General features: G+C 57.7%; 1 protein-coding gene across 3 annotated transcripts; it reads left to right on the plus strand.

Annotated features, from left to right (window-relative positions):
* The first annotated feature begins 1,538 nt into the window (after positions 1–1,538).
* On the plus strand, positions 1,539–21,283 carry MCM5 (minichromosome maintenance complex component 5). Of its 3 annotated transcripts, none has more exons than XM_043563618.1 (17): positions 1,539–1,631; positions 1,823–1,997; positions 3,892–4,018; positions 4,107–4,235; positions 7,125–7,297; positions 9,174–9,329; positions 10,733–10,899; positions 11,224–11,395; positions 11,805–11,916; positions 13,498–13,641; positions 13,963–14,028; positions 14,219–14,395; positions 15,047–15,159; positions 16,345–16,473; positions 17,697–17,839; positions 19,668–19,795; positions 20,957–21,283. In XM_043563618.1, the coding sequence occupies exons 2-17, from the start codon at positions 1,831–1,833 to the stop codon at positions 21,056–21,058; spliced, it is 2,205 nt and encodes a 734-aa protein (XP_043419553.1). In that variant the 5' UTR covers positions 1,539–1,631; positions 1,823–1,830; the 3' UTR covers positions 21,059–21,283. The 3 variants fall into 3 exon arrangements, with proteins under 3 accessions (XP_043419553.1, XP_043419552.1, XP_043419554.1); XM_043563617.1 differs by having other exon boundaries at positions 1,545–1,672; XM_043563619.1 differs by having other exon boundaries at positions 1,560–1,621.
* The last annotated feature ends 635 nt before the right edge of the window (positions 21,284–21,918 follow it).

Here is a 21,918-nt window from a genome sequence, read left to right on the forward strand (position 1 = left end):
GTTGAGAACGCAGGGGACAAAGTGTTTCCTTATACCACTAGCACGTGATGACGGGGGACTTTGGAGAACTTTGTCCTGGCTTTGTCACTAAGTCTGGAACCTTGGACAAGGCACTTGGCCTCCTTTTGTTCACTGGCAAAATGAAACTAATACAACTACCTTCCGCAGCTGGTGGAGGGGCCAGGGGTGTCTAAACACCCGTCTGTGGACAGTGCTGTCAGAATCACCCCAGGGGATCTTGGGGCCCACCTGAGAAGTTCTGATTCTGGAAACCTGGGGCAGGATTCTGGAATCCTGTTTTGTGAAAAGCTGAGAGAGTCCAAAGTGCAGTCAGGTCCAGGAGCCACTGATTATGATGACATTATGTTTGCAAAGAGTAGGCATTCAAATAGCGGCTGCAGACCTTCCCACCATAGGCCTCGTTTCCAGTTTTCTGTGAAAGGGACGTCAATATTCCTCATTTGTAGTGAAAAGGGAAAAGAGGGAGGGGAAAGACAGGGAAACAAACCGTCTTGATTCTACTCACAGGAAAAGGGCTGAATAATCTGTATTCTATGCATACTATGGAGAATTAGGAGCTGTTAAGTAGAATGAGTTCAGGGACACCTCAGCTGGAAGAGCATGCAACTCTTGATCTCGGAGTCGTGAGTTCAAGCCCCACGTTGGGTGTGTAGAGATTACTTAAAAAAAAATAAAAGTAATAGAATGACATAAATCTATCCTGTCCTCAGAGAGACTTCCAGGAAGTATTAACAAGAAAAGCAAATTTCAGATTTATCTGATTTTGTTATACACTGTAAAAATACTGGTATTTTACACTCCCCAGTAAATAGGTTTACATGCCTGTGGCAAAGGGAAGGAAACATTTGCCGTGGTTCATCGTGGAGGGTGGGAACGGAAGACAAGGGAAGACAGATGATGCAGCCCTCGCTGCTGCTTGAGAACGCCAAGTTTTACCAAATCTTCCCAGTTTTCCAAGCGAGGTTGGGTATCTGGGGTCGTGAACTTTCGCAAATTTTAAGCACTGGCAAATCATGAAAAGTCGTCTACGATGGAAAAAGAAAAATCACCCTTTGGGTCGAAGAAAACACCCCTGGGACCATCCTGGATCCAGAGGCGACTTATTTCTAACTCATCCCCACCGTCAGGAAGGGTGTGTGCCAGGGAGAGCCCGGCGCGGGGGGCGAGCGGGCTTGCGCGGGACCGACAGCTTCGGAACCCCCACCTCTCCCAGCCCCTGGCTCTGGAGGCGGACATGGTCTCACGAGGCTTGTAAAAGGCCTGAGGAGTGTCCACAGGCAGCCCTCGCACCGCGCCTGCCGCCCCCGGCGCGAAGACCTCCGCTCCGCCATCTTGGCTCGCGCCCCGCGCCGCCGCTTCCTCCCGGACCAGAAGTTTCGCGCCAAATTGTCCGGCAAGCAAAATGGAGCCCGGAAGGAGGCCAGGGACGTGACGTCACTGGCCCCACAGCCAATCCGCTCCAGCGGTCTGCCCGGAAGGTGGGGCTCGCGGGCGCAGAGCGGCCCAATCGCTGGCTGTGGAACCTCAGCGAGCCAATGGGGACGCAGCGGCCGCGGCGTCCGAACGCGGCGTCCCGTTTTTCCCGCGAAACTCGGCGGCGGTGCGTGGAGGTGCTGGTGTGCCCGGGTCTGGGGGTTGTGGGGTCGCAGAGGTGAGACCGGGGGCGGGGGGTCTGCAGGTCTCAGCACCCGACGGCGCTGCAGGGTGGGCAGGCGTTCTCGCCGGCGAGCTGGGGTCCCCCCGCCCCGCATTCGGAGCCGAGCCCACCCCCGCCGGCTCCAGCTGCTTGTCCCCGCGCCAGGCGCAGTCATGTCGGGTTTCGACGACCCCGGCATCTTCTACAGCGACAGCTTCGGGGGGGACACCGCGGCCGACGAGGGGCAGGCCCGCAAATCGCAGTTGCAGAGGCGCTTCAAGGAGTTCCTGCGGCAGTACCGAGTGGGCACCGACCGCACCGGCTTCACCTTCAAATACAGGTGCGGGCTGGAGGGGACAGGAGGAAGGAGGGCACACAGGACCCCCCCCCCCCCCCCAGTGTGGCGCCGACAGGGGTCGCACGTCATCACTCAGAGCCGGCTAGTGTCGTAGAGCACGAATGGGGGGGACACGGGCCCGGAGAAATGAAGGAGCATGTCCCAGGTCCGAGGATCGGGGTCCCAGCCGTGCTTGATCCGGCCGCACACCCTTGTGGCCTTTGGTTTTGTACGTGTTATACCTGAAGGTAACTTTTGAGTGGTCACCTGTTGAGTGGGCTCCTAACAGCCAGCTAGAGCTCCTAGGGTCCTTTGATTTTTTTTTTTTTTTTTTTTTTAACCCATGACTTGTTTCTGGTCGTTTGCTTCTTGTTGTTTTTCCGTGTACTGTCTCTGATGTCTCCTAAACTCAAGTTCTCTATGGGTGTAAAAGTTGAAGATGGTAGTTAGGATTTACTTCATTCATGCAGTCATTCTGATTTGCAACTTCCATTGATCAGCACCTGCTGCGGGCCAGACACTGTTCCACTGCACCTGCTCTTTGTCATTGTATAATCCGCGGCATCATGTCAGATCCTTGTAGGTCCAGCCTCTGTCCCTAGCACCTTAAAAGGCAGAGTTGGCTTTGTAGGTTCAGGCTTGGGCAGGACCAATTACTGAGTGACTTCCAAGTAACAGTGTCTCTGTGTCATCAGTAAATGGTGCCTCCCCCTATTCATGTACCAGCTGACATTGACCATCTGTGTGCCAAGCATTGTGCTAGGCATTGAGGTGTGAAGATGGAAAGGCCTGTTGCTTACCCTTTAGAAGCTCTTAGGTCCGTGAAGCTTGTAAGTCAGTGGGAGCAAGGCATAGAGGCCAAGAGACGAATTACAAAGTGACAGTTACCTCACAGGAGGACTATATGGGTGCCTGGGTGGCTCAGTTATTTGGGCGTCTGGCTCTGGATTTCAGTTCAGGTTGTGATCTCGAGGTTCATGGGTTCAAGCCCCACTTAGGGCTCTTCGCTGACGGGGCAGGACCTGCTTGGGATTCTCTCTCTCTTTCTGCCTCTCTGTCTTCTCCGCCGCTCATGCTCTGTCTCTCTCTCAAAATAAATAAATAAACGTGAAAAGAAATTAAAGGGGAAAAAAAAAGGAGGAATATAGAAGGAAGTTAGGGAGGGCTTCCAGAGGAGCCCAAATTTAACCCCTGCCTGAGAGAAGAGTTTCAGGTGTGGAAGGCATTCCTGAGAGGAGCAGTTGCATGCATGGGCAGAGAGGTAGGAGTGGCTTTTTATAATAGCAAGGGGTTTTTTGGGCCAGGGTGGTCATTTTGTGTGTGGCTCTGGGACATAAGGTGGGGGGGGGGGGGGAATGAGGTCTGAGATGAGGCTGAGGAGAGGGCCCTGTGTGGGTCAGTGGTCGGTCCCTAAGTGTTTTGGGACAAGAGTCCCATAGGATGCTCTGTAAAAAGTGCGTCTGGTGGTTGATAAGACAGACACAGTCTCTGCTGTCTTTGGGCTCCCAGGTTTGAGCTGTGTGTTAGGTTCGTCTCCAGGAGAAAGTAAAAGGCTCCAGGGAGTCCTGCAGCGAAAGAGCTGAGTCTCCCAGACCGACCTGTGTGTGCACACAACCCTGTGTTGAACTGTGCTTCGGCCATCTTGTGGACGATCTCCACGGAACCTGTTTTTTTTTTTTTTTTTTTTTTTTTGGGAGGATATGCCTCTGTCGGCAGCAGGGAGCCTCCGCAGGGTTACGTCACAGAACCACCTGGAACTTGATGTGTATTTGGGAAGAGGAGGGGGCGGGCAGTGGTGGTGCTGGTGTGGGCAGATTTGGGGTGCAGGTGCACCTCGGCCAGTGTTGATCTCCTCTGCACCCTCCCCCTCCCCCACCCTGCCACCTGCCCACCGCAGGGATGAACTCAAGCGCCATTACAACCTGGGGGAGTACTGGATCGAAGTGGAGGTGGAGGACCTGGCCAGCTTTGACGAGGACCTGGCTGACTACTTGTATAAGCAGCCAGCCGAGCACTTGCAGCTGGTGAGTGGGACCCCGTCCCTGAACCTCCCCTCCCCGCTCCAGGGCCGGTCCTGCTCTGATCACCAACAGCTGTCTCCTTCCTCTTCAGCTGGAGGAGGCTGCCAAGGAGGTGGCTGATGAGGTGACCCGGCCCCGGCCCACTGGCGAGGAGGTGCTCCAGGACATTCAAGTCATGCTCAAGTCCGATGCCAGCCCATCCAGCATTCGTAGCCTGAAGGTGGGTCCCCTTAGAGGCTGGTCCGAGGGTGGCAGTGGCTGCTGCATGGTGCACAGGGGCTTCAGACAAAGGCAGATCTTAAGTTCCAGCTGTGTGACCCTGGGCAGCTCACTCAACCTCTCTGAGCCAGTTTCCTCCTCTGTAAAATTAACTCATAGGACAAATGTTTACTGAGCTCCTTCTGTGGGCAAGGCATTGAGTTGGTTCTTGGAGAAATCACATTGAGCTAAACAAAAAGCTCTTGTGTGGGGTTTATGTCTACCCGTGGGGTGTGGGGGGAGCCCTGAGTAAAGCAGTGAATATCACCCAGGGTGATTTTAGTTACCTATTTTTTTTAATGTTTATTTTTGGGAGTGAGCAAGCGTGCGTGCGAGGTGGAGAGGGGCGGGGGGGGGGGGGGGGATTTCAAGCACAGTGCAAAGCCTGACGCAGGGCTTGATCTTGAACTATGAGATCATGACCTGAGCCGAAATCAAGAGTCGGATGCTCAACTGACTGAGCCACCCAGGAGCCTCACCCGTGATGATTTTTGGAAGTTCCTAAGTGCAGTGGAAGAAATCGGGGGGGTGGCCCTGTGGGAAAGACAGAAGGCTTCCCTGGTGGAGAAACATCTGAGTGGAGACTGAGCAGTGGGCAGACAGTTGGGAGAACATTCCAGGGAGGCAGAGGTACAGCCTGGACAAAGCCTGAGTGGTGAGGGGGGCATGGTATGTATGGTCAAGGCCATGTTCAAGGACAGCTGGCGAGGCTAAGAGTGATCGGGAAGCAGGAGGGGCTGGCATCTGAGGGGTTTATTTGTTTTAGTTGACAAATACTGAAGGCTGCTGTGCTCCACGTGTGGGCTAGACCCTCATGTAAACAGACAGGACTCGGTTCTCACAGAGCTTATGGTGGGAGAGACAGATACAGGACTTTGAGATAACTTCAGGAGCCGTGATAGGAGTCATGAAGGAAAGAGAAACGCGAGTAAATATGACAGTGGCCAAGGGAGGTGGATGGCGGTCAGAAGAGGCCTCTCTCAGGAAGTGATGTTGGAGTGAGTCTGAGTGAGTCATAGTCAGCTGCGCGACAGCCCAAGGGAAGAACATTCCAGGCTCAAGGAGAAGCAGGTGCAAAGGCACTGAGGTGGGGACAGTGGTATGCTTCAGGGAACAAGAAGGAATCGGTGTGGTCGGACCCCAGTGAACATGAGGGTTGAGGGAAAGAAGGGGGAAGGGAGGAAGAGGCCAGAGGGCCCAGGCTTTCCAGCCATGGAAACGCGCTTGGATTCTGTATGGAGTGCGGTGGGAAAGCAGGGGGTGTTTAGGTATTCGAGTGGGCTGGTTCCATTGGCAAACGGTCCCTTTGGCTGCCACGTGGAGGACAATTTATAAAATTGGCAGGAGTGAGAGCCAGGGGAGCAGTGAGCAGGAAGTGATGGTCGTGACGTTAGTCGTTCCGTTACAGGGTGGTTGTTAGAATCTAAGGAGGTGATGCACTTGGCTGTACTCGGCATGCTCCGTAGCGGGGCCCAGATGTCACCCTTTTAGCTAATGGCACTTCCTCATCGTGCATCATACCCATAAGGCCATGCTCTGGTCTTTGCTTGACAGATCTACTCCACATCCTGCAGCTCTGTTGGGGGTCCTTGTCAAGCCGCCTTTGGCTGGCACGATGGCGGGTCTGTTCCCGAAGCAGGGCTGTGAGTTCTGGAGCTTGTCGGCTTTATCTATTCCCAGCACCAGGGAAGGGCTCCGTGACTATGTTTGGAATTAAACTCAGTATCACGCTTTTCTGTGGAAGCGGCATTGGACCTGTTTTGGGGGGCAGCTGTTTCATGAGGGAGGCAAGCCTCCACTTCCCCCCAGGGACACGCTTCCGACTGTCAGACTCGTTGGAGAACACATTGAATGTCCCACTTCAGGTGATGGGTTTCCTACAGTAGAGGAGGAGCCCTCTCTGGAAGGATCACTGGTCAGGGATGGCTCGGAGGGGCTGAGACTACCCCAGTCCTTCAGGATTCTGGAGTGCCAGGTGCCCGAGTCTTTGTAGATTGTTGTCTGAAAAACATGCTCTGTGGTGGTTCCAACAGTTCCAGTGTCCCCGGCTTGTGGTGGGCACATGTGGCCTTACTTAACACAGATGGGGCCAGCCTCTTCCTTCTCCTCCTCCCATCTCCCAGGCTTTGGTGGAGGGGGTGCCAGCATGAACCTGTAGCCTGCCTGTCCCAGGAAAGCCACTGGGAACTGGAAGAAAAGATAGCGAAAGGAACTTTAAAAAAAAAAATCTTTCTAATTTTGGGCTCCTGAGTGGCTCAATCAGTTGAGCGTCCGACTTTGGCTCAGGTCATGATCTTGTGGTTCATGTGAGTTCGAGCCCCACGTATGGCTCTGTGTTGACCGCTCAGAGCCTGGAGCCTGCTTCGGATTCTGTGTCTCCCTCTCTCTCTCTGCCCTTCCCCCACTCGTGCTTTGTGTCTCTTACTCTCACTCTCAAAAATAAATATTAAAGTCCTTTTAGTTTTAATTTTTTAATTGTAAGGAAGCCTCCACCCAACGTGGGGCTTCAACTCAAGGCCCTGAGATCAAGAGTCACATGTTCTACTGACTCAGCCAGCAAGGTTCCCCCGAAAGGAACTTTTCTTGTTTTGTCTTATGGAAAATTACATATGGAAATGGAATAGTGTAATGAATTTCATATACCTTCACCTAGGTTTAGTGGTTAACATTTTGCCTTTGTTCTTTTTTTTCTCTTTTTTTTTTTTCTTTTTTTGCCAAAGTACTTTGAAATAAATTACAGAAGTGCCACTTTATCTCTCAGTACTTCTGCACGAGAAAAAGATTTTCCCGTGCACGCTCTGGGGTCCCTGTCTCCCTTTAATCAACCGCCCTCCGGATGGCTCTCTTGCAGTCGGACATGATGTCGCATCTGGTAAAGATTCCTGGCATCATCATCTCGGCGTCTGGGGTCCGAGCCAAGGCCACTCGCATCTCCATCCAGTGCCGCAGCTGCCGCAACACGCTCAGCAACATCGCCATGCGCCCCGGCCTGGAGGGCTACGCCCTGCCTAGGAAGTGCAACACGTGAGTGGGCCTTGCGGGGGCCCCAGGGCCTTGTGGGGGGAGGGACATCTGAGTGGAGACGGGAAGGGTAGGGACCAGCCTGCAGCGCCTGCAGGGAGAGGGGCTGGGGCAGAGGCGTGCCCTGTGGGGGTGGTGCGGGCCGATGCGCTGGGGCTCAGGGCTGAGAACCAGGGGCCATGTCCTTCTCCATTGGTGAGTTCTGTGCCCACCGGGACGTCCAGACGACTTGTGCGGGGAACCCAGGGTTCGAAGGGGAAAGCACTCCAGGGGGATGAGTCTGTCTGGAGTCTTCTGAAGCAAACTGGCTTGCTGGGGCAGCCGGGCCAGCGACATAGCATGCTTGTTCATTTACACGTTGCCTATGACCACATTTGCACTGTAGAGACCGCGTGTGTGGCCTCTTGGCCCGTAACACCGAATGTTTACACTCTGGCTCTTACAGAAAATGATCTCCACCCCTGGTCTGAGGGCCCACGCCCTCTCTCAGGCTGCTCTTTGGCCTCTGCTAGTCCCCCTCAGCTACCTGACCTAAGTGTCGGCAGTGCCCTGGGCTCAGCCCTGCTCCCTTCTTCTGCATTCATTCCCTGAGTGGTCCCGGGCTTTAAGAATCATCCGCGTGCAGAGGACACTCACATGTGTCTTCCCTGAACTCCAGAGTCAGACCTGGTTGTGGGCGGGATGCCCCCGAGCCGGTGCCCAGGGGACACTGCAGATTTGAACCACACTGACCTGACCTCCATCGCACCCCCCAGATCTGTCCTTCCACAGCTCCCCTCCCCTGCCCCAGATGGGAGCCCCATCTTTTCAGGTGCCCAGGCCCAAGTGCTCGGTCTCAGAATGTTTCCGGGAAGTCCTTTTGGCTCTGCCCTTAAGATTGTATGTAGAGAACCAGACCTTTTCTTAACCTCCTGGGCATGTCTGTTGTCCTCTCACCTAGAGCGGTGAATCTCGGGCCCACCCTCATCTCCCAGTCTGTTCTCCACTCTGCAGCCGCAGGTGACCCAATCGTTTCCATGTCACCCAGAGACCAGCGCTGTCCTGGCCCGCACGGCCCTCCACAGCCCTCTCTGGCCTCTGGTCCTCCCCCAACTCTGGGCCCAGCCTCGCTCCCTCCCTCCTAACACAGGGCCTTTGAACATGCTATTTCCTCTGCCCAGAACATTCTTTCCTCTGACCTCCACAGTCCACATTGTCACTTTTTCCATCAGCTTTCTCTTCTGTCCTCTCACAGAGGTCCTCCCCCAGGCCTCCAGCTTACACTGGGTGTGTGCGTGCCCAGTCACTCTGTTACCCACCGACTTCACGGCATGGAGCACTGCCTGTCGTCCTGTTACGGAGTCATTCGCCGGCTGGCTTTTTCTTCCCTGACTAGACCATAAGTTCATACGAGCAGGGACTCACTGCCACGTCCCTGGCCTGTAGAACTGTGTCTGGCACGTAGGGGGTGCTTTGCTCTAACGCCTCGGTAATAGTTGAACTGTGACTTCGTCACGTGGAGGTGAATAGAGGCCTGGACCCTGAGGATGGTCTCCGGGTGCCCAGACCCTCACCGAGAGGTCCTGGGATTTGAGTGGGGGTTTCATAAGGTCACTGGTGATCTGGCTCCTCTACCTGTGGGGACCCCGAGACCCTCGTGGGGCTTGGAAGTGTGACCTGTCTGCAAGGGGGAGGAGCCGGGCCTAGAGCAGACCTCCCTGTTCCTCACCTGGCTCGTGGTATCCCACAGAGCTGCACTTCTTTTAAGGGCCTTGCCCCGCTGTTGCGGAGACCCTCAACTTGCTGTTGACCAGAGCTTGTCACCGACTCCTGGGGTGGGCTCCCTGGGGTTTGGGTTCTCAGGGGAGCTCTGGTGATCCTTTCTCCTCCCCCTGTGCAGGGATCAGGCTGGGCGCCCCAAGTGCCCGCTGGACCCGTACTTCATCATGCCCGACAAGTGTAAGTGTGTGGACTTCCAGACCCTCAAGCTGCAGGAGCTGCCCGACGCGGTGCCTCACGGCGAGATGCCCAGACACATGCAGCTCTACTGCGACAGGTGACACAGGCTGGGGCTGGGGGCAGGGAGGGGCTCCCACCGGGGCGGCGGCCAGGCCGAGTCCCCAGCTCAGGTGCTGGGTGTGGCCGAGTGAGTGTGACGGGCGGAGAGGGTGGCTCGGCATGGAACACCCCTTCGCTGGCACCCTGGTGCCTCCCATGTTTCCGCTCGTCCTGTCCTCCCAGGGTCTGTGAGGGCGTGTAGCCCCTGCCGTGCAGGTGCTGGACCTGGAACCCCAAGAGGCCTACTGGCTCCGTGAGGGCTCTGGTTCTGGGTTTTTCCGGGGGGGTCCCCGCAGCCCTCGGAGCCGGGAGAGCCCCTGCCTCGCCTGCATCCCTGGCTCTCTGTTCACCCTCTTCCTTGGGTTTTGCTGAAGGATCGGGAAGGAGGGGAGGGTGCTTGACTAGAGTCTGGTCCCCTCTCGGCCACCTGAGTGGAAGACTTGGCGACGTGATGGGGGTTCGTCACCTGGGCTGGTGCACCTGGGTGTGTGTGCAGGTGTCCTGTGCTGTGTGGTTTCCTGAGGCGTGGATCCACAGGTCTTGTTAGCTTCTTCAGTGGCAGTGGGACGTGTAGAGGTCAGACTCGAGCGAGTTACATGAGTTGGCAAGGCCTCGGTTTGTTCATCAGGAAAACGGGCATAATGACGGTCCTGAATCTCTAGTTAAGCTGCTGGGAGATGGTAATTGGAAGATGCACGTGTTTAGCATAGTTCCTTAATACAAATTGAGTGTTTGTTGTTGATTAGGTTATTCTCTAAGCAGTCAGTAATCCAGACTCAAGCAGTGGTGTCTGGGAAGAAGGGCCTTAGAATCCTCTCAGAACAGTGACAGTGATGGTGACGCTCCTTGGTGGGATGTGACTCTTTCCCGCACGGAAAGCACTTTTGGGTTGTTTCCTCTCTTGATCCCGTGATATCGCTGCCCCCACCCCCCAAGCTCAGAGATGTGCGGTGACTTCTGAGTGGCAGGGTCCGGATGTACACCCCAGTGTCCCCACTGCTCCAGCTCTGGCTGGAGGGGCTCGGAGACTGCCTTCTTCCAGCACCTTCGTTTTGAGAAGAGAACGTGGAAGTCCAGAGGCAAAACGAGTTGACGGAACGGAGCTCATGGGGCCATGAAGAGGCAGAAGTGGGGGTGGCCCCTGCAGAGAGGTTGGAGGGCCTGAGGAGGAAGGCTTGGGGAGCCCGCGGCGAGTCTGACAGCAGATGAGACGGGGATGGGGCTTGTGAAGGGGTGAGGAGCCAACACGGAGCCAGCTGGAGCCAGCTCAGGCGGGGAGGCCTCTGGTATAGATGATAATAAGGTGGACCATGAGTGTGACAGGGTGGGTGAGCGGGTCAGAGACCTCCCTGTCCCCACCAGGCTCTCATCTTTGTTTCTCCTTCTTCCCTGTTTCCTCAGGTACCTGTGTGACAAGGTCGTCCCCGGGAACAGGGTCACCATCATGGGCATTTATTCCATCAAGAAGTTTGGCCTGACCTCCAGCAGGGGCCGCGACAGGGTGGGTGTGGGCATCCGGAGCTCCTACATCCGTGTCCTGGGCATCCAGGTGGACACAGATGGCTCTGGTGAGTTGGCTTTGGGGTCCTGGCTGTGCTGCACTCTGGGCCGAGCCCCTGTCATCTCTCCTCTGGATCATTGCCGGGCCTCCTGATTACCCTGCCCCCACCCTTCCCAGCGGTCCCCAAGGGCGTCCGCGATCTAGCCCCATAGCTCCTCAGAACCCGTTCCCCTCACTTACTGGACCCTGAGCACAGGCCGACTCCTGAGGGGCAGAACCGGGGTCTCTGCTCAGGCTTGTGTGCTCAGGGCGCCCTGATCGGGCGGTGGGCTGGCCAGGGTCTCCCTCACGTAGCACTCACACACCCTCCCCCCCACCCCGGCCCACCCAGGCCGCAGCTTTGCCGGGCCCGTGACCCCACAGGAGGAGGAGGAGTTCCGGCGCCTGGCCGCCCTGCCCAATGTCTATGAGGTCATCTCCAAGAGCATCGCCCCGTCCATCTTCGGTGGAACGGACATGAAGAAGGCCATTGCCTGCCTGCTGTTTGGGGGCTCCCGAAAGAGGTGGGGGTCTGGGTCCCCCCAGATCTTGGAGGGGATGAGTAACTTGGCGCCTATGAGGGTAGCTGCTGATGGTCAGGACTTGAATGTTCTTTTCATTTTCCTGGGACCCTCAGCCTTGCCTGCTACTCCCAGGCTCCTTCCCCATCAACCAGGCTTGCTGTCAGCTGGCTTGTGGCTCATCTGTGGTCTCCCGTTTCCTGGGCTGTCCGTGCCCTGGAGGCAAGCTGCTCCCCCATTGCTACCATGGGCGAGGCTAGGGGACATGGCAGCTGTGAACGAGGGTCTCAGCCCGGAGCCCCTGGCTGCCTGCTGCTCTGAGTCTCGTGATACCCGGTTGGGGGGCCGACTGCCAGCCCTCCCCGTGACCAGCCCAAGTGCCAGCCTCGCCCACCTGCCCGTCCTCCCCCAGGCTCCCTGATGGACTCACCCGCCGAGGAGACATCAACCTGCTGATGCTGGGGGACCCGGGGACGGCCAAGTCCCAGCTGCTGAAGTTTGTGGAGAAGTGCTCTCCCATCGGGGTGAGTGCCTAGGGCTCACTGCTCTGCTTGGCCATCCCAGTAGGGAGGCAGGCTGCAGGCAGGCCTACCGGGTCCCCAGGACCCCTGGGGCAGCTGGCTTCCCGGAATCTCTTTCTCGTTCCTCTCGCCTGTGGTCAGGACGGCACAGAGGGAGGAGGAAGGGAACCAATGGGTGTGGGTCGGTTTGGGGCCGTGGGTGGAGTGCGGCCTGAGAGCACAGGCTCTGGATCTCTGCCTGGCCAGTAGCTGGCTGGTCACGGACCGCAGGCAAGTCACCTATTGTCCCCGAGACTGTTTATCTACCCACTGAGCCGTAATGTTGGTAATAATCACATGAAGATTAAGGGCCGGGCCCTGCTCGCAGTGCATTACGTAGATTTACTCACCTGACCTTCTGCTCGCTGCACGGTGGGTGTTGTGACCCCTTTAAGGAGGAGGAAACGGGTACAGAATAGCTCCGTCTTGCCCGGGGTCCCACAGCTAGTAAGTGCAAGCACAGGGATCTGACCCCAGGTGTGTGGTAGGTGGGGTGCTCTGTGCAGTGATTGGGGTCTGGGGGCTCAGAGAGGGCGGGGATGGCCATCGTGGCCAGTGGGACAGGGCTGTGCCAGCGGGAGCTGTAGTCTGGATAGACCGGAAGTATGCCAGGGGCTCCGTGCTGGAGCAGCCTGACAAGCACGTGTGCACTACAGCCATGAGCCATAGGGGTGGGCTTACGTTTCTTTAAAAAAACAAAAATTTTTTTTAGTGTTAATTTTTGGGAGAGAGACAGAGACAGGCAGAGCACGAGTGGGGGAGGGGCAGGGAGAGAGGGAGACACAGAATCCGAAGCAGGCTCCGGGCTCTGAGTTGTCAGCACAGAGCCCGATGCGGGGCTGGAACTCACGAACCGTGAGATGACCTGAGCCGAAGTCTGCTGCTTAACTGACTGGGCCCAGCCAGGTGCCCCCGGTGGGCTGAAGTTTCTGGTGGCCGCGTTAGAGAACTAAAAGGATCAGACGAAACTAATCTTACTATTGTGTGTAGCTCAATATATCTGAAGCGGTGTTTTAGTTCGTAGCTTAACATAAAAAATGCAGTGGGATACTTCATATCCTTTCTTTTTTTAAGGGCTAAGTTTGAAATGGGTGCATATGTTACACCGTAAGGCCACCTGGGTTGGGACTTGCCACAGGGGCAGCATGTGGTACTCGAGTCTACAGAGATGACAGGGGACTGGGGAGGGGGAAGCTTCTCCTTGGGGGTCAGGCGTCCCTGTCCCAGCCCTGAGGCCACCTCGAAGTGTGTCCTTCATCTCCGGGTCTCCGTTTGCTCCTCTGTGAGCCGGGCCCCCGAGGGCCGGTTCCCAGGGCTGTGGCGGGGCTCAGGTGAAGAGCGCGTGTGGACGCCCACCGGGCCAGACTGGTGCCGGGGCTGCCTTCCTGGCTCAGGGGAGGAGCTTGGGGTTCTGTCCTGGGCTCTGCGGCCGGCTTTGGTGTGTGAGCTTGAGCCAGCCCCGTCAGTCTGGGCCCCGGCCTCACTGGGGTCAGAGCGCGGAGCTGGAGATGTGCGGGGCCCTGACCCCTCCCCTTCTCCCTGCAGGTGTACACATCGGGGAAAGGCAGCAGCGCGGCAGGCCTGACTGCCTCAGTGATGAGGGACCCCTCGTCCCGGAACTTCATCATGGAGGGTGGGGCCATGGTCCTGGCCGACGGCGGGGTCGTCTGCATCGACGAGTTTGACAAGGTGAGTCTGATGGCAACGTGGCTGGCAGCTGGAAGGTGGAGGTGTGGCCTCCCGTGCTCAGACGGCACAAACCGCCTCTGACTTAGAGCCCGGTGTGGTCAGTCTCCGGGCCTGTTATCGAGGGAAGTAGTTTAACCTCTCTGAGCCTCCGTTTCCTCATCTGGAGAGTGGGTTCGTGGTCACAGGCGCGAGAGGTCTCCATGTTCCTGCCGTCCGCCTGGCATAGAGTTGGGGCTTGACTGGTAGCTGCTGTGGTTTTCCTGCTGCCCTGCTGCTCTCCTGCCCCCTCGCCTGGGCCTCAGACGTTCCTGTCCCACACAGATGCGGGAAGACGACCGGGTGGCGATCCACGAGGCCATGGAGCAGCAGACCATCTCTATAGCCAAGGTGCGCGGCTCCCGTCCAGCCTGGCCCGGCGTGCGTGGGGAGGGTGCTGGCCGGGGGCCACTGTTCGCCAGGGCCTGTGCTGGCAGCAGCCGCCGGCCTGGGGTCGTGGGGCGCGTGTGCACGGACGCACGGAGGGGACGTGCCCCCGGGTTCTCGTCTCTGCCATCTGCTTCCCTCCCTCTCCCCTCAGGCTGGGATCACCACCACCCTCAACTCCCGGTGCTCCGTCCTGGCTGCAGCCAACTCGGTGTTCGGGCGCTGGGATGAGACGAAGGGGGAGGACAACATCGACTTTATGCCCACCATTTTGTCCCGCTTTGACATGATCTTCATTGTCAAGGACGAGCACAACGAGGAGAGGGACGTGGTGCGTTTGAAGACGGCCAGGGCCACAGGGCGCACGGGGCCGGGTCCAGCCAGGGCCGCAGTTCTGGGGGAGGGTCACCGGGGCTTGGCCCAGAGTCCTGACCATCAATCCGACTTGCCCGTAAGTGGGCAGCCCAGGAGGGGTGGCTGTGGCTTGCAGAGAACACTGGACTGGGGGTCCAGTCCTGCCTCCTGTGTGTGCTAGGCTGTGCGGTTTGGGTCAATCATTCCCTCCCCGGGCCTCAGCCCCTTGTATACGAAACAAGGAAGTTGACCTCTGCAAATAATAGAAGCCTGGCTCTGGCCAGGACGTCTCTGGAAGAAAGTAGTGGCTTATGTAACGGGCAAGCCTAAAGGTGTGGGGCTCAGCTGCATCCGGGGCCCCGTGGTCAGAGCTCTCTGCTTCTGCCTCTGCTCTCCCTCCCTTGCTGGAGGCTTGTACTCAGGCAGATGCTCTCCTTGTGGCCGATACGGCCCTGGCAGCTCTGTGATTTTGTCTGGTCGGCTCACAGACCCTGAGGAAAGGGGGGCCTCCTCCTTTCCATGAGTTCTGGCCCTACCAGCTCCTCCTTCCTGCCTGCTCAACTTCTGTGTTGGGATCCAGGCTGGGGAGGGCCTGTGGGCTGACCCAGTGTCCCCTCTGCCTCCCCAGATGCTGGCCAAGCACGTCGTCACTCTGCACGTGAGCGCACTGACCCAGACCCAGGCTGTGGAGGGTGAGGTCGACCTGGCCAAGCTCAAGAAGTTCATTGCCTACTGCCGAGCGTGAGTCCTAGGCATGGGCCCTGCAGGAGTGAGGTTGCCTGGCTCTCCTAGGGTGGGAGAGAACCTGGGCCTGCTTCTTACGAGAGATTACAAGAAGGGATGCCTTCTTACAAGTGAAGCCCTCCTGAGGGTTCTGGCTAGGTTCCTTTCTGAACTCGCACAGGTCACTCGGTGGCTTTTGGCTTACGTTGCCACATCTCTAAAATGAGGTTGTAAAAATCAGAAGGTCTTTGAAGATCAGCTCGACTCTCACACGCAGGGAGGCGGTGCAGTGTGGACATCGTGCACACGGGCTCTGGGGCACGTCCGCCCCACCGTGTGACCTTGGGCAAGTCAGTTGCCCTCTGAATCTCCCTTTTCCTGGACTGGTGTTGCCTAGGGTTTTTGTAATGATGGCACGGGTGATCAAGTGCTTGGCAGAGCCCCTGCACCGAGTCAACATTCAGGAAATGGCAGCTGAGACTTTTATTCCTGTTTTCTTCACAGCCGGCCAGTAACTGTAAACCTACATACAATAATTACCCTGTGCCGGGTGTTCTCTGAGTATTTCACGTGTAAGCGAACTTTAGTCCTGTCCCTAAACCTTTGAGGGACCATAGGAATCCATTTTACTGGGGCTGCGGCTAAGAAGCTGAGGGAAGGAAAGGTTAAGTAGCTTGTCCAAGGTCCTGAGAGGGAGGTAGGGGGGCAAGGATTTGAACCCAGGTACCTGGCTCCAGGGGCTGTGCTGTTAGCCACGGTGTGGAGATGCTGGACATATGCCTCAGTGGCCTCTTGTTGGGGGTAAAACCTGAGGGTGGAGGAGTCTTCAAGAGCCCCTCCGATGGGAGGGGAGCACTGTAGTCGGGTAGGTCCCTCAGTTCCCCCCTACCCACCCTTGGAGTGATGGAGTGGCGCAGTGACTCCCGTCCTGGGTCCTTGTCACAGTTCTGAGCTCCTGTGGCCCCGTCCTCAGAGGCTCGGGCCCCAGCTGTGAGGCTTGCCCCATCCTGACGCCAGGTCCTTGGTGGCCTTGGGGAGTCGACTCCTCCCTCCTGGCTCTGTTTTCTCACCCTCAGGATGAGGGTTGCCTTAGGTGATCTGAGTGTTCCCCTGAATCTGTGACTGTCACTTGGCTGGGCAACATGGTGGGTGCCCCAAGAACCCTTCCTGGCCTCGTGTCAGCTGCTCCCCACCATCCTGCAGGAAGTGTGGCCCCCGGCTGTCGGCAGAGGCCGCAGAGAAGCTGAAGAACCGGTATATCATCATGCGGAGTGGAGCCCGGCAGCACGAGAGGGACAGTGACCGCCGCTCCAACATCCCCATCACCGTGCGGTGAGCGGGCGCGGGAGGGCCGGGCCCAGGAGGGCCGCATGGGCCTCCTCGGTTTACAAAGTAGGGTGTGCCTCGCAAGCCAGGGCTGGGGGCCCTTGCTCACCGCACAGCGCAGGCCTGTAGTGAGGGCTGTGGGTCAGGGAGGCTTTTGGGAGTGTAAACCCTCACGGTATGTACTTCTTGGCCTGTTTTAAGGTTGAGAAGACCTGGGACCCTGTTTTCTGAATTTTCTCTGGTTTCCCTCGTTGCAGGGCAGCATGAGGGAAAGGGAAGGGTCCAGTCATGGGAGTTAAAGAGACCTGGGTCCTAGACTCTGGCTGACTGACCGCAGGGAAATGGCTTTCCTTCTCTGGATCTCAGTTTTCATGGTTAACTCCTCATTTTTGTGAAATTACACAGTAGAAGATAGTGATGAAGAGTTTGGCCCCATCTCGTCTGAATCCTGTCTCTAGCACTGATTAGTTAGAAGTGATTTTGTTTGTATGTAATGGAAAATACAAACAGAGTAAATAAATCGGAGTTTATTTCTCTCTCACGTGTAAAATTGTTAGAGGGTGGGTGGTCCAGGACTGATGCGATGACTCCTCAGAGTCGTTGGCAAGTGGGGCTCTTTCATGCTTACCCTTATCCTCCTAGTCTAAGATGGCTGCTGGAAGTTCAGCCATCACCTCTGCATTCCAGGAGACAGGAGAGGCAGGAAAAGAAGGGCCCATCTTTTAAGGACATTTCCTGAAATTCCCACAAAATGTTTGAACTTCCATCTTCTTGGCCTACGTTAGTCACATAGACACATGTAGACACCAGAGAGGCTGGGAAATGTCAAATTTGAGCTGGGTGCCACATGCTGGAGTAAAAATTGGGGTTCCATTTCTTTGATGTGTATTTAATTTTGAGAGAGAGCCGAGACTGAGCACGAGTGGGGGAGGGGCAGAGAGAGAGTGAGACACAGAATCCGACGCAGGCGCCAGGCTCCAAGCTGTCAGCCCAGAGCCCGATGTGGGGCTCAAACTCATGAACCATGAGATCATGACCTGAGCTAAAGTCGGACGCTCAATCGACGGAGCCACCCAGGCGCCCCTGGGGTTCCGTTTCTGAGGGTCGTAGGGACCGCAAGCAGTCTCCCCCGTAGTCTGACACCTTGGGCAGGCACTTCCCTGGTGCTGTGCTGGGACAGGGGCGGGGGCTGAGCTGAGTCCCCGCCGCGTCCCCTTGCTCCCACGCAGGCAGCTGGAGGCCATCGTGCGCATCGCCGAGGCCCTCAGCAAGATGAAGCTGCAGCCCTTTGCCACGGAGGCGGACGTGGAGGAGGCTCTGCGGCTCTTCCAGGTGTCCACGCTGGACGCTGCCTTGTCCGGCACCTTGTCAGGTGAGCAGGCGCAGGGACCCGAGCTGGGGGGGGGGGGGGGGCACAGCCGGGAGGCCCGGAGCATGTGTCGCGTCTGTGCCTTTGCCGAGCGTCTCCGAGCGTCCTCCCGGCGGTGAGCCCCCGTTCCCAGTTCCGCCCCGGCCACTTCCTTCCACGATGACAAGCGGTGGCTTCTCTCCACACCCTTGGACACACTCCTCTTGACCCAGTTAATTAGGAAGAACTGTCACCTTGTCCTCATCTGAGAACGATGGCACTCCTTGTGAGCTCGTAACCGTTCTGAGTGCTTCCAGAACTCTTTCCCGTTTACTTCCAGCTGTCCCCACATCCCCCCCACCCCCCCAAGAAGCCAGGCGGGGCACTTAGAAATAAGACAGGCATTCAGAGGCCTTTTCATGGTGCCAAGGCTGGCTGTTCGTTAGCTGGAATGCAGGTCTCGACCCGGAGGGCAGTGAAGGTCAAACTGCCGTAAGCCCTACAATCTGCTTCAGGCTCAGTCTTTGAACAGATTGTTCTGGATCACTGACTGTGCCAGACTCTCCTGGGAGTAGATTCATTCCTTCACCGAGTAGGGTGTGGTGTTTGTCAGGCGTTGTTCCAGGTGCCAGGGGTGTAGGAGTGAACAGATCTCGAAGTCCTTGCCGTGCGGGCCTCATTTGAGATGGGGAGAGACTCGACAAAGGCAGATAGATGGGGTTCAGGCAGTCAGAAGTGCCCTGGGCTGCGGGGGCGGGGGGGATCCTGGCAGGCCGGATATGTTGGAGGAAGATGGTCTGGAGGGCTTCTCTGAGGAGGTGACGTTATTCAGGAGTGGTGTGAAAAGAGGAAGTAAGGGCAGGGGGAGAGGACACTGTAGGGGGAGGCTGAATGCCACGCCTCTAAGGAGGGAGCAGGCTTGGCATGTTCAAGGGTGAGTGTGGCCGGTGCCTTGGGTGGTGTGAGGGGCCTGATCACCCCCACCCTCCCCTTGATGAAGACTCAGTCTCTGCCCTGGAGGGGATTCCCGTCAATATGAGAAATTTGCCTATGGGGGCTCTTGGGTTTGCTGATGGCCAGAGGTCAGGTGTGATTTGGGACAGTGAGGTTTGAACTGGGCATCGTAGGCTGCGTAGCAGTTTGCCTTGCAGATCCGTTTCATCCTGGAGCCTTGAGGTCCCCCACCCAGTGGCTCCGCTGACCGTGCCCCACCCTCTCCTCAGCTGACACCCCAGGGCATCTGTAGGCCTTGGTCAGCAGGAGGAACGTGCTCTGCAGCAGCCTGGTGCTTGCCCGGGCCCCTTGGGGCACCTGACAGCCGTGGTCTCCGGGCAGCCTGCCCTCCCTCCTTGGGGCACTGGTGGGTTCGGCTCTCTCAGATCTGCTCCTCCAGGAACTTTGTCCCTGCTGCCTGACCAGCCGGGTGGGGTCCAGGTATTACGGGCTCTCTCTCCAAGTCCGCTCACGTCCTTCCTCAGAGCCCTCCCCTGGCCGTTCCCAGAATCAAAGCAAAACCCGTGCCATGGCCTAGGGCCTCCAGGACCTGGCCCCTGGTCACCGGTCTGGCCACGTCCCTGGCCCCTGGACAGGGTTTCGAATGAAGTCGGGTTTCTACCCCTGTGCCTTTGCACCTGCCAGTCCGTTGCCTGGAGCATTCTTCCACACAGGTGTGCTGTGTCCCCTGACTCACGGCTGTGTCCAGCCATCTCCACAGGCCCGTGCTGTCCCCCATGCACCGTTCCCCGGCCACCCTTTCTTGGCTCAGGGGCCCCGTCCCTTCAGGTCTCCCACCACGAGCAGACTGAGGTCTCTGGTGCCCCGTCCCCACCTGCCCGTCTCTCTCTGCCCACAGGGGTGGAGGGCTTTACCAGCCAGGAGGACCAGGAGATGCTGAGCCGCATCGAGAAACAGCTCAAGCGCCGCTTTGCCATCGGTTCCCAGGTGTCAGAGCACAGCATCATCCAGGACTTCACCAAGCAGGTAGGCCCTCCCGTGGCTTGGGGGGGGGGTGGGGCTCCCTCGGCCTGCCTCCCACCCACCTGGCACCTGTGTCCTGTTGCTCAGCTGACAGGCCTGGGTTGGGGATGGGGATGAGGTGGCTCTTCCTCGCCCCGGACCTGTTCCCGTCATTCATCCCCTAGAGACGGCCTCAGTCTGGGGCAGGGCTGGTCTTCTGTCCCATCAGGGGAGAGGACGGGGGGCTGGTGTTCTGGTACAACCACACCCAGGCTCCCCCAGCACCTCCCGTGTATCTCTGCCCTCGCTGCCTGGCTTTTGTGGGGTGGGGAGGGGCAGAGTCAGGAGGGGGAGTCTCCAGTTCATGGAGGACAACGTTCAAGAACCCAGAGAGGAGTGGGGCCTTCTGGGTGCTGTGGAGAACTTGTGGTCTTTTTTTTTTTTTTAATTTTTTTTTACATTTCTTTCTTTTTGAGAGAGACAGAGCACAAACTAGGGAAGGGCAGAGAGAGAGGGAGACACAGAATCGGAAGGAGCTCCAGGCTCTGAGCTGTTAGCACAAAGCCTGACACAGGGCTCGAATCCACGAACCGTGAGATCATGACCTGAGCTGAAGTCGGACGCTTAACCGACTGAGCCACCCAGGCGCCCCAACTTGCGGTCTTTAAAACCACAGGAACAATCCACGCCTTTCTGATTTCAGCTCCTCTTAACATACGTCATCTCGTTTGAATCTTAGAGCAGTTTCACGCAGCAGGTGGTACCACGCTCGTTCTATATGTGAGCAGACTGGGGCTTAGGGAGGTTTAGGGGGTCAAGAGCTTGGGTTCTAGAGTCAGGTGGACTCCGTTCAAGGCCCAGCTCTGCCACTTAATTGCTGTGTGACTTTGAGCACCTGACTTAGCCTCTCTGTGCCTCAGCTCCTGGCCCGTAAGATGAGAGTAATCACAGTACCGGCTGCGTGGGGCTGTTGTGGGGTGGAGTGAGTTGAGGTACGAAGACTAGAACGGTGCCTGGCACGTAGTAGAGTTCAGGAGGTGTGAGCCCTCCGCCGGAGCCAAGGAGATGGGTGTGAAGACCTTTGATAAACCGGAAGTTCTCTGTGAGCGGGGGGGGGGGGGGGGGGGGGGGACACGTGGGGTCCCCTCTGGAGGCACGCTCCTGCATCCAGCCTTGCGTCCGCAGAAATACCCGGAGCACGCCATCCACAAGGTCCTGCAGCTCATGCTCCGACGGGGCGAGATTCAGCATCGCATGCAGCGCAAGGTCCTCTACCGCCTCAAGTGAGCCCTCGCGGCCTCGGACTTGCCTCCCGCACGGCCCGCACCCCGAACGTCACTGCCCTCCGCCTCCCTGCTGCCATCTTGAACTTCCCACGCGCTCTCCACCTGCCCTGGAGGAAGGAGCGTCCCCCCTGCCTCGCCGCCTCCGGGCGCCTGCCTCTGGCGCAGGTCCAGGAGGCGTGCTTTTGGAGTTTGTCGAAATAATAAAGCCACGGTGCGTTTGGATGTCTCTGGGCTTCTGCACTGGGTAGCCCGTCCCCGCCCCCATCTTGCCCTGCAGACCAGCCTTGGAGCCAGACCGAGCGGGACATCTGACCTGCGTCTGCCCCTCAGGCCCTGGGGCAGCGCCCTTCCCTTTTGTGCTCCAGGTTCTTGAACTGCTCACCAGCCGGCAGCGGTGAGAATCCCACCAGATCCGGGACGTGTGGAGGGCTCCGGGGGGGTGCGCAAGATGGGCTCTGCTGCTCCCCGGAGCCTGTGGGGCGTGGGGGACGTGCTCCTGCCTCAGGCCCGCCCAGTCCCCGCGCCTTTCTGTGCCTCAGTGTCCGGACCGTAAAGGGCTGACGCTAGCACGTGCTTTGCAGGGTTGTGTTCAGGATAATGACAGCGAGGTGCTCAGGGAGGACCGGGCAGTGCGGTGAGACGCCAGTGGCTTTTGGGATTCGGGGACATGGGTTCCCACAGGCCTTAGAGCAAAGTGGCTGAGAGTGGAGGTGCCAGCATTGTGTGCACTGGTTTGCTCCCCGCGGGCTCCCCGTAGCTGTGTGGCCTTGGCTGAGGCAATCGACTTCTCTGGGTCTGAGGATACGCCTTTTGCCGTTTCCTTTTTCTGGGGCGGGGTCACCACAAGTAGTTAATTTTTGT

The sequence above is a fragment of the Prionailurus bengalensis genome, chromosome B4 (assembly GCF_016509475.1).
Source record: "Prionailurus bengalensis isolate Pbe53 chromosome B4, Fcat_Pben_1.1_paternal_pri, whole genome shotgun sequence".
In the NCBI taxonomy this organism is placed as follows: domain Eukaryota; kingdom Metazoa; phylum Chordata; class Mammalia; order Carnivora; family Felidae; genus Prionailurus; species Prionailurus bengalensis.

Coding starts and splice junctions, on each gene's coding strand:
- MCM5 (XM_043563618.1), top strand. CDS start 1,831: ATGTCGGGTTTCGACGACCCCGGCATCTTCTACAGCGACAGCTTCGGG. Junction 10,900..11,223: donor GGTGGACACAGATGGCTCTG/GTGAGTTGGCTT, acceptor CGGCCCACCCAG/GCCGCAGCTTTGCCGGGCCC. Junction 17,840..19,667: donor CTTGTCCGGCACCTTGTCAG/GTGAGCAGGCGC, acceptor CTCTGCCCACAG/GGGTGGAGGGCTTTACCAGC.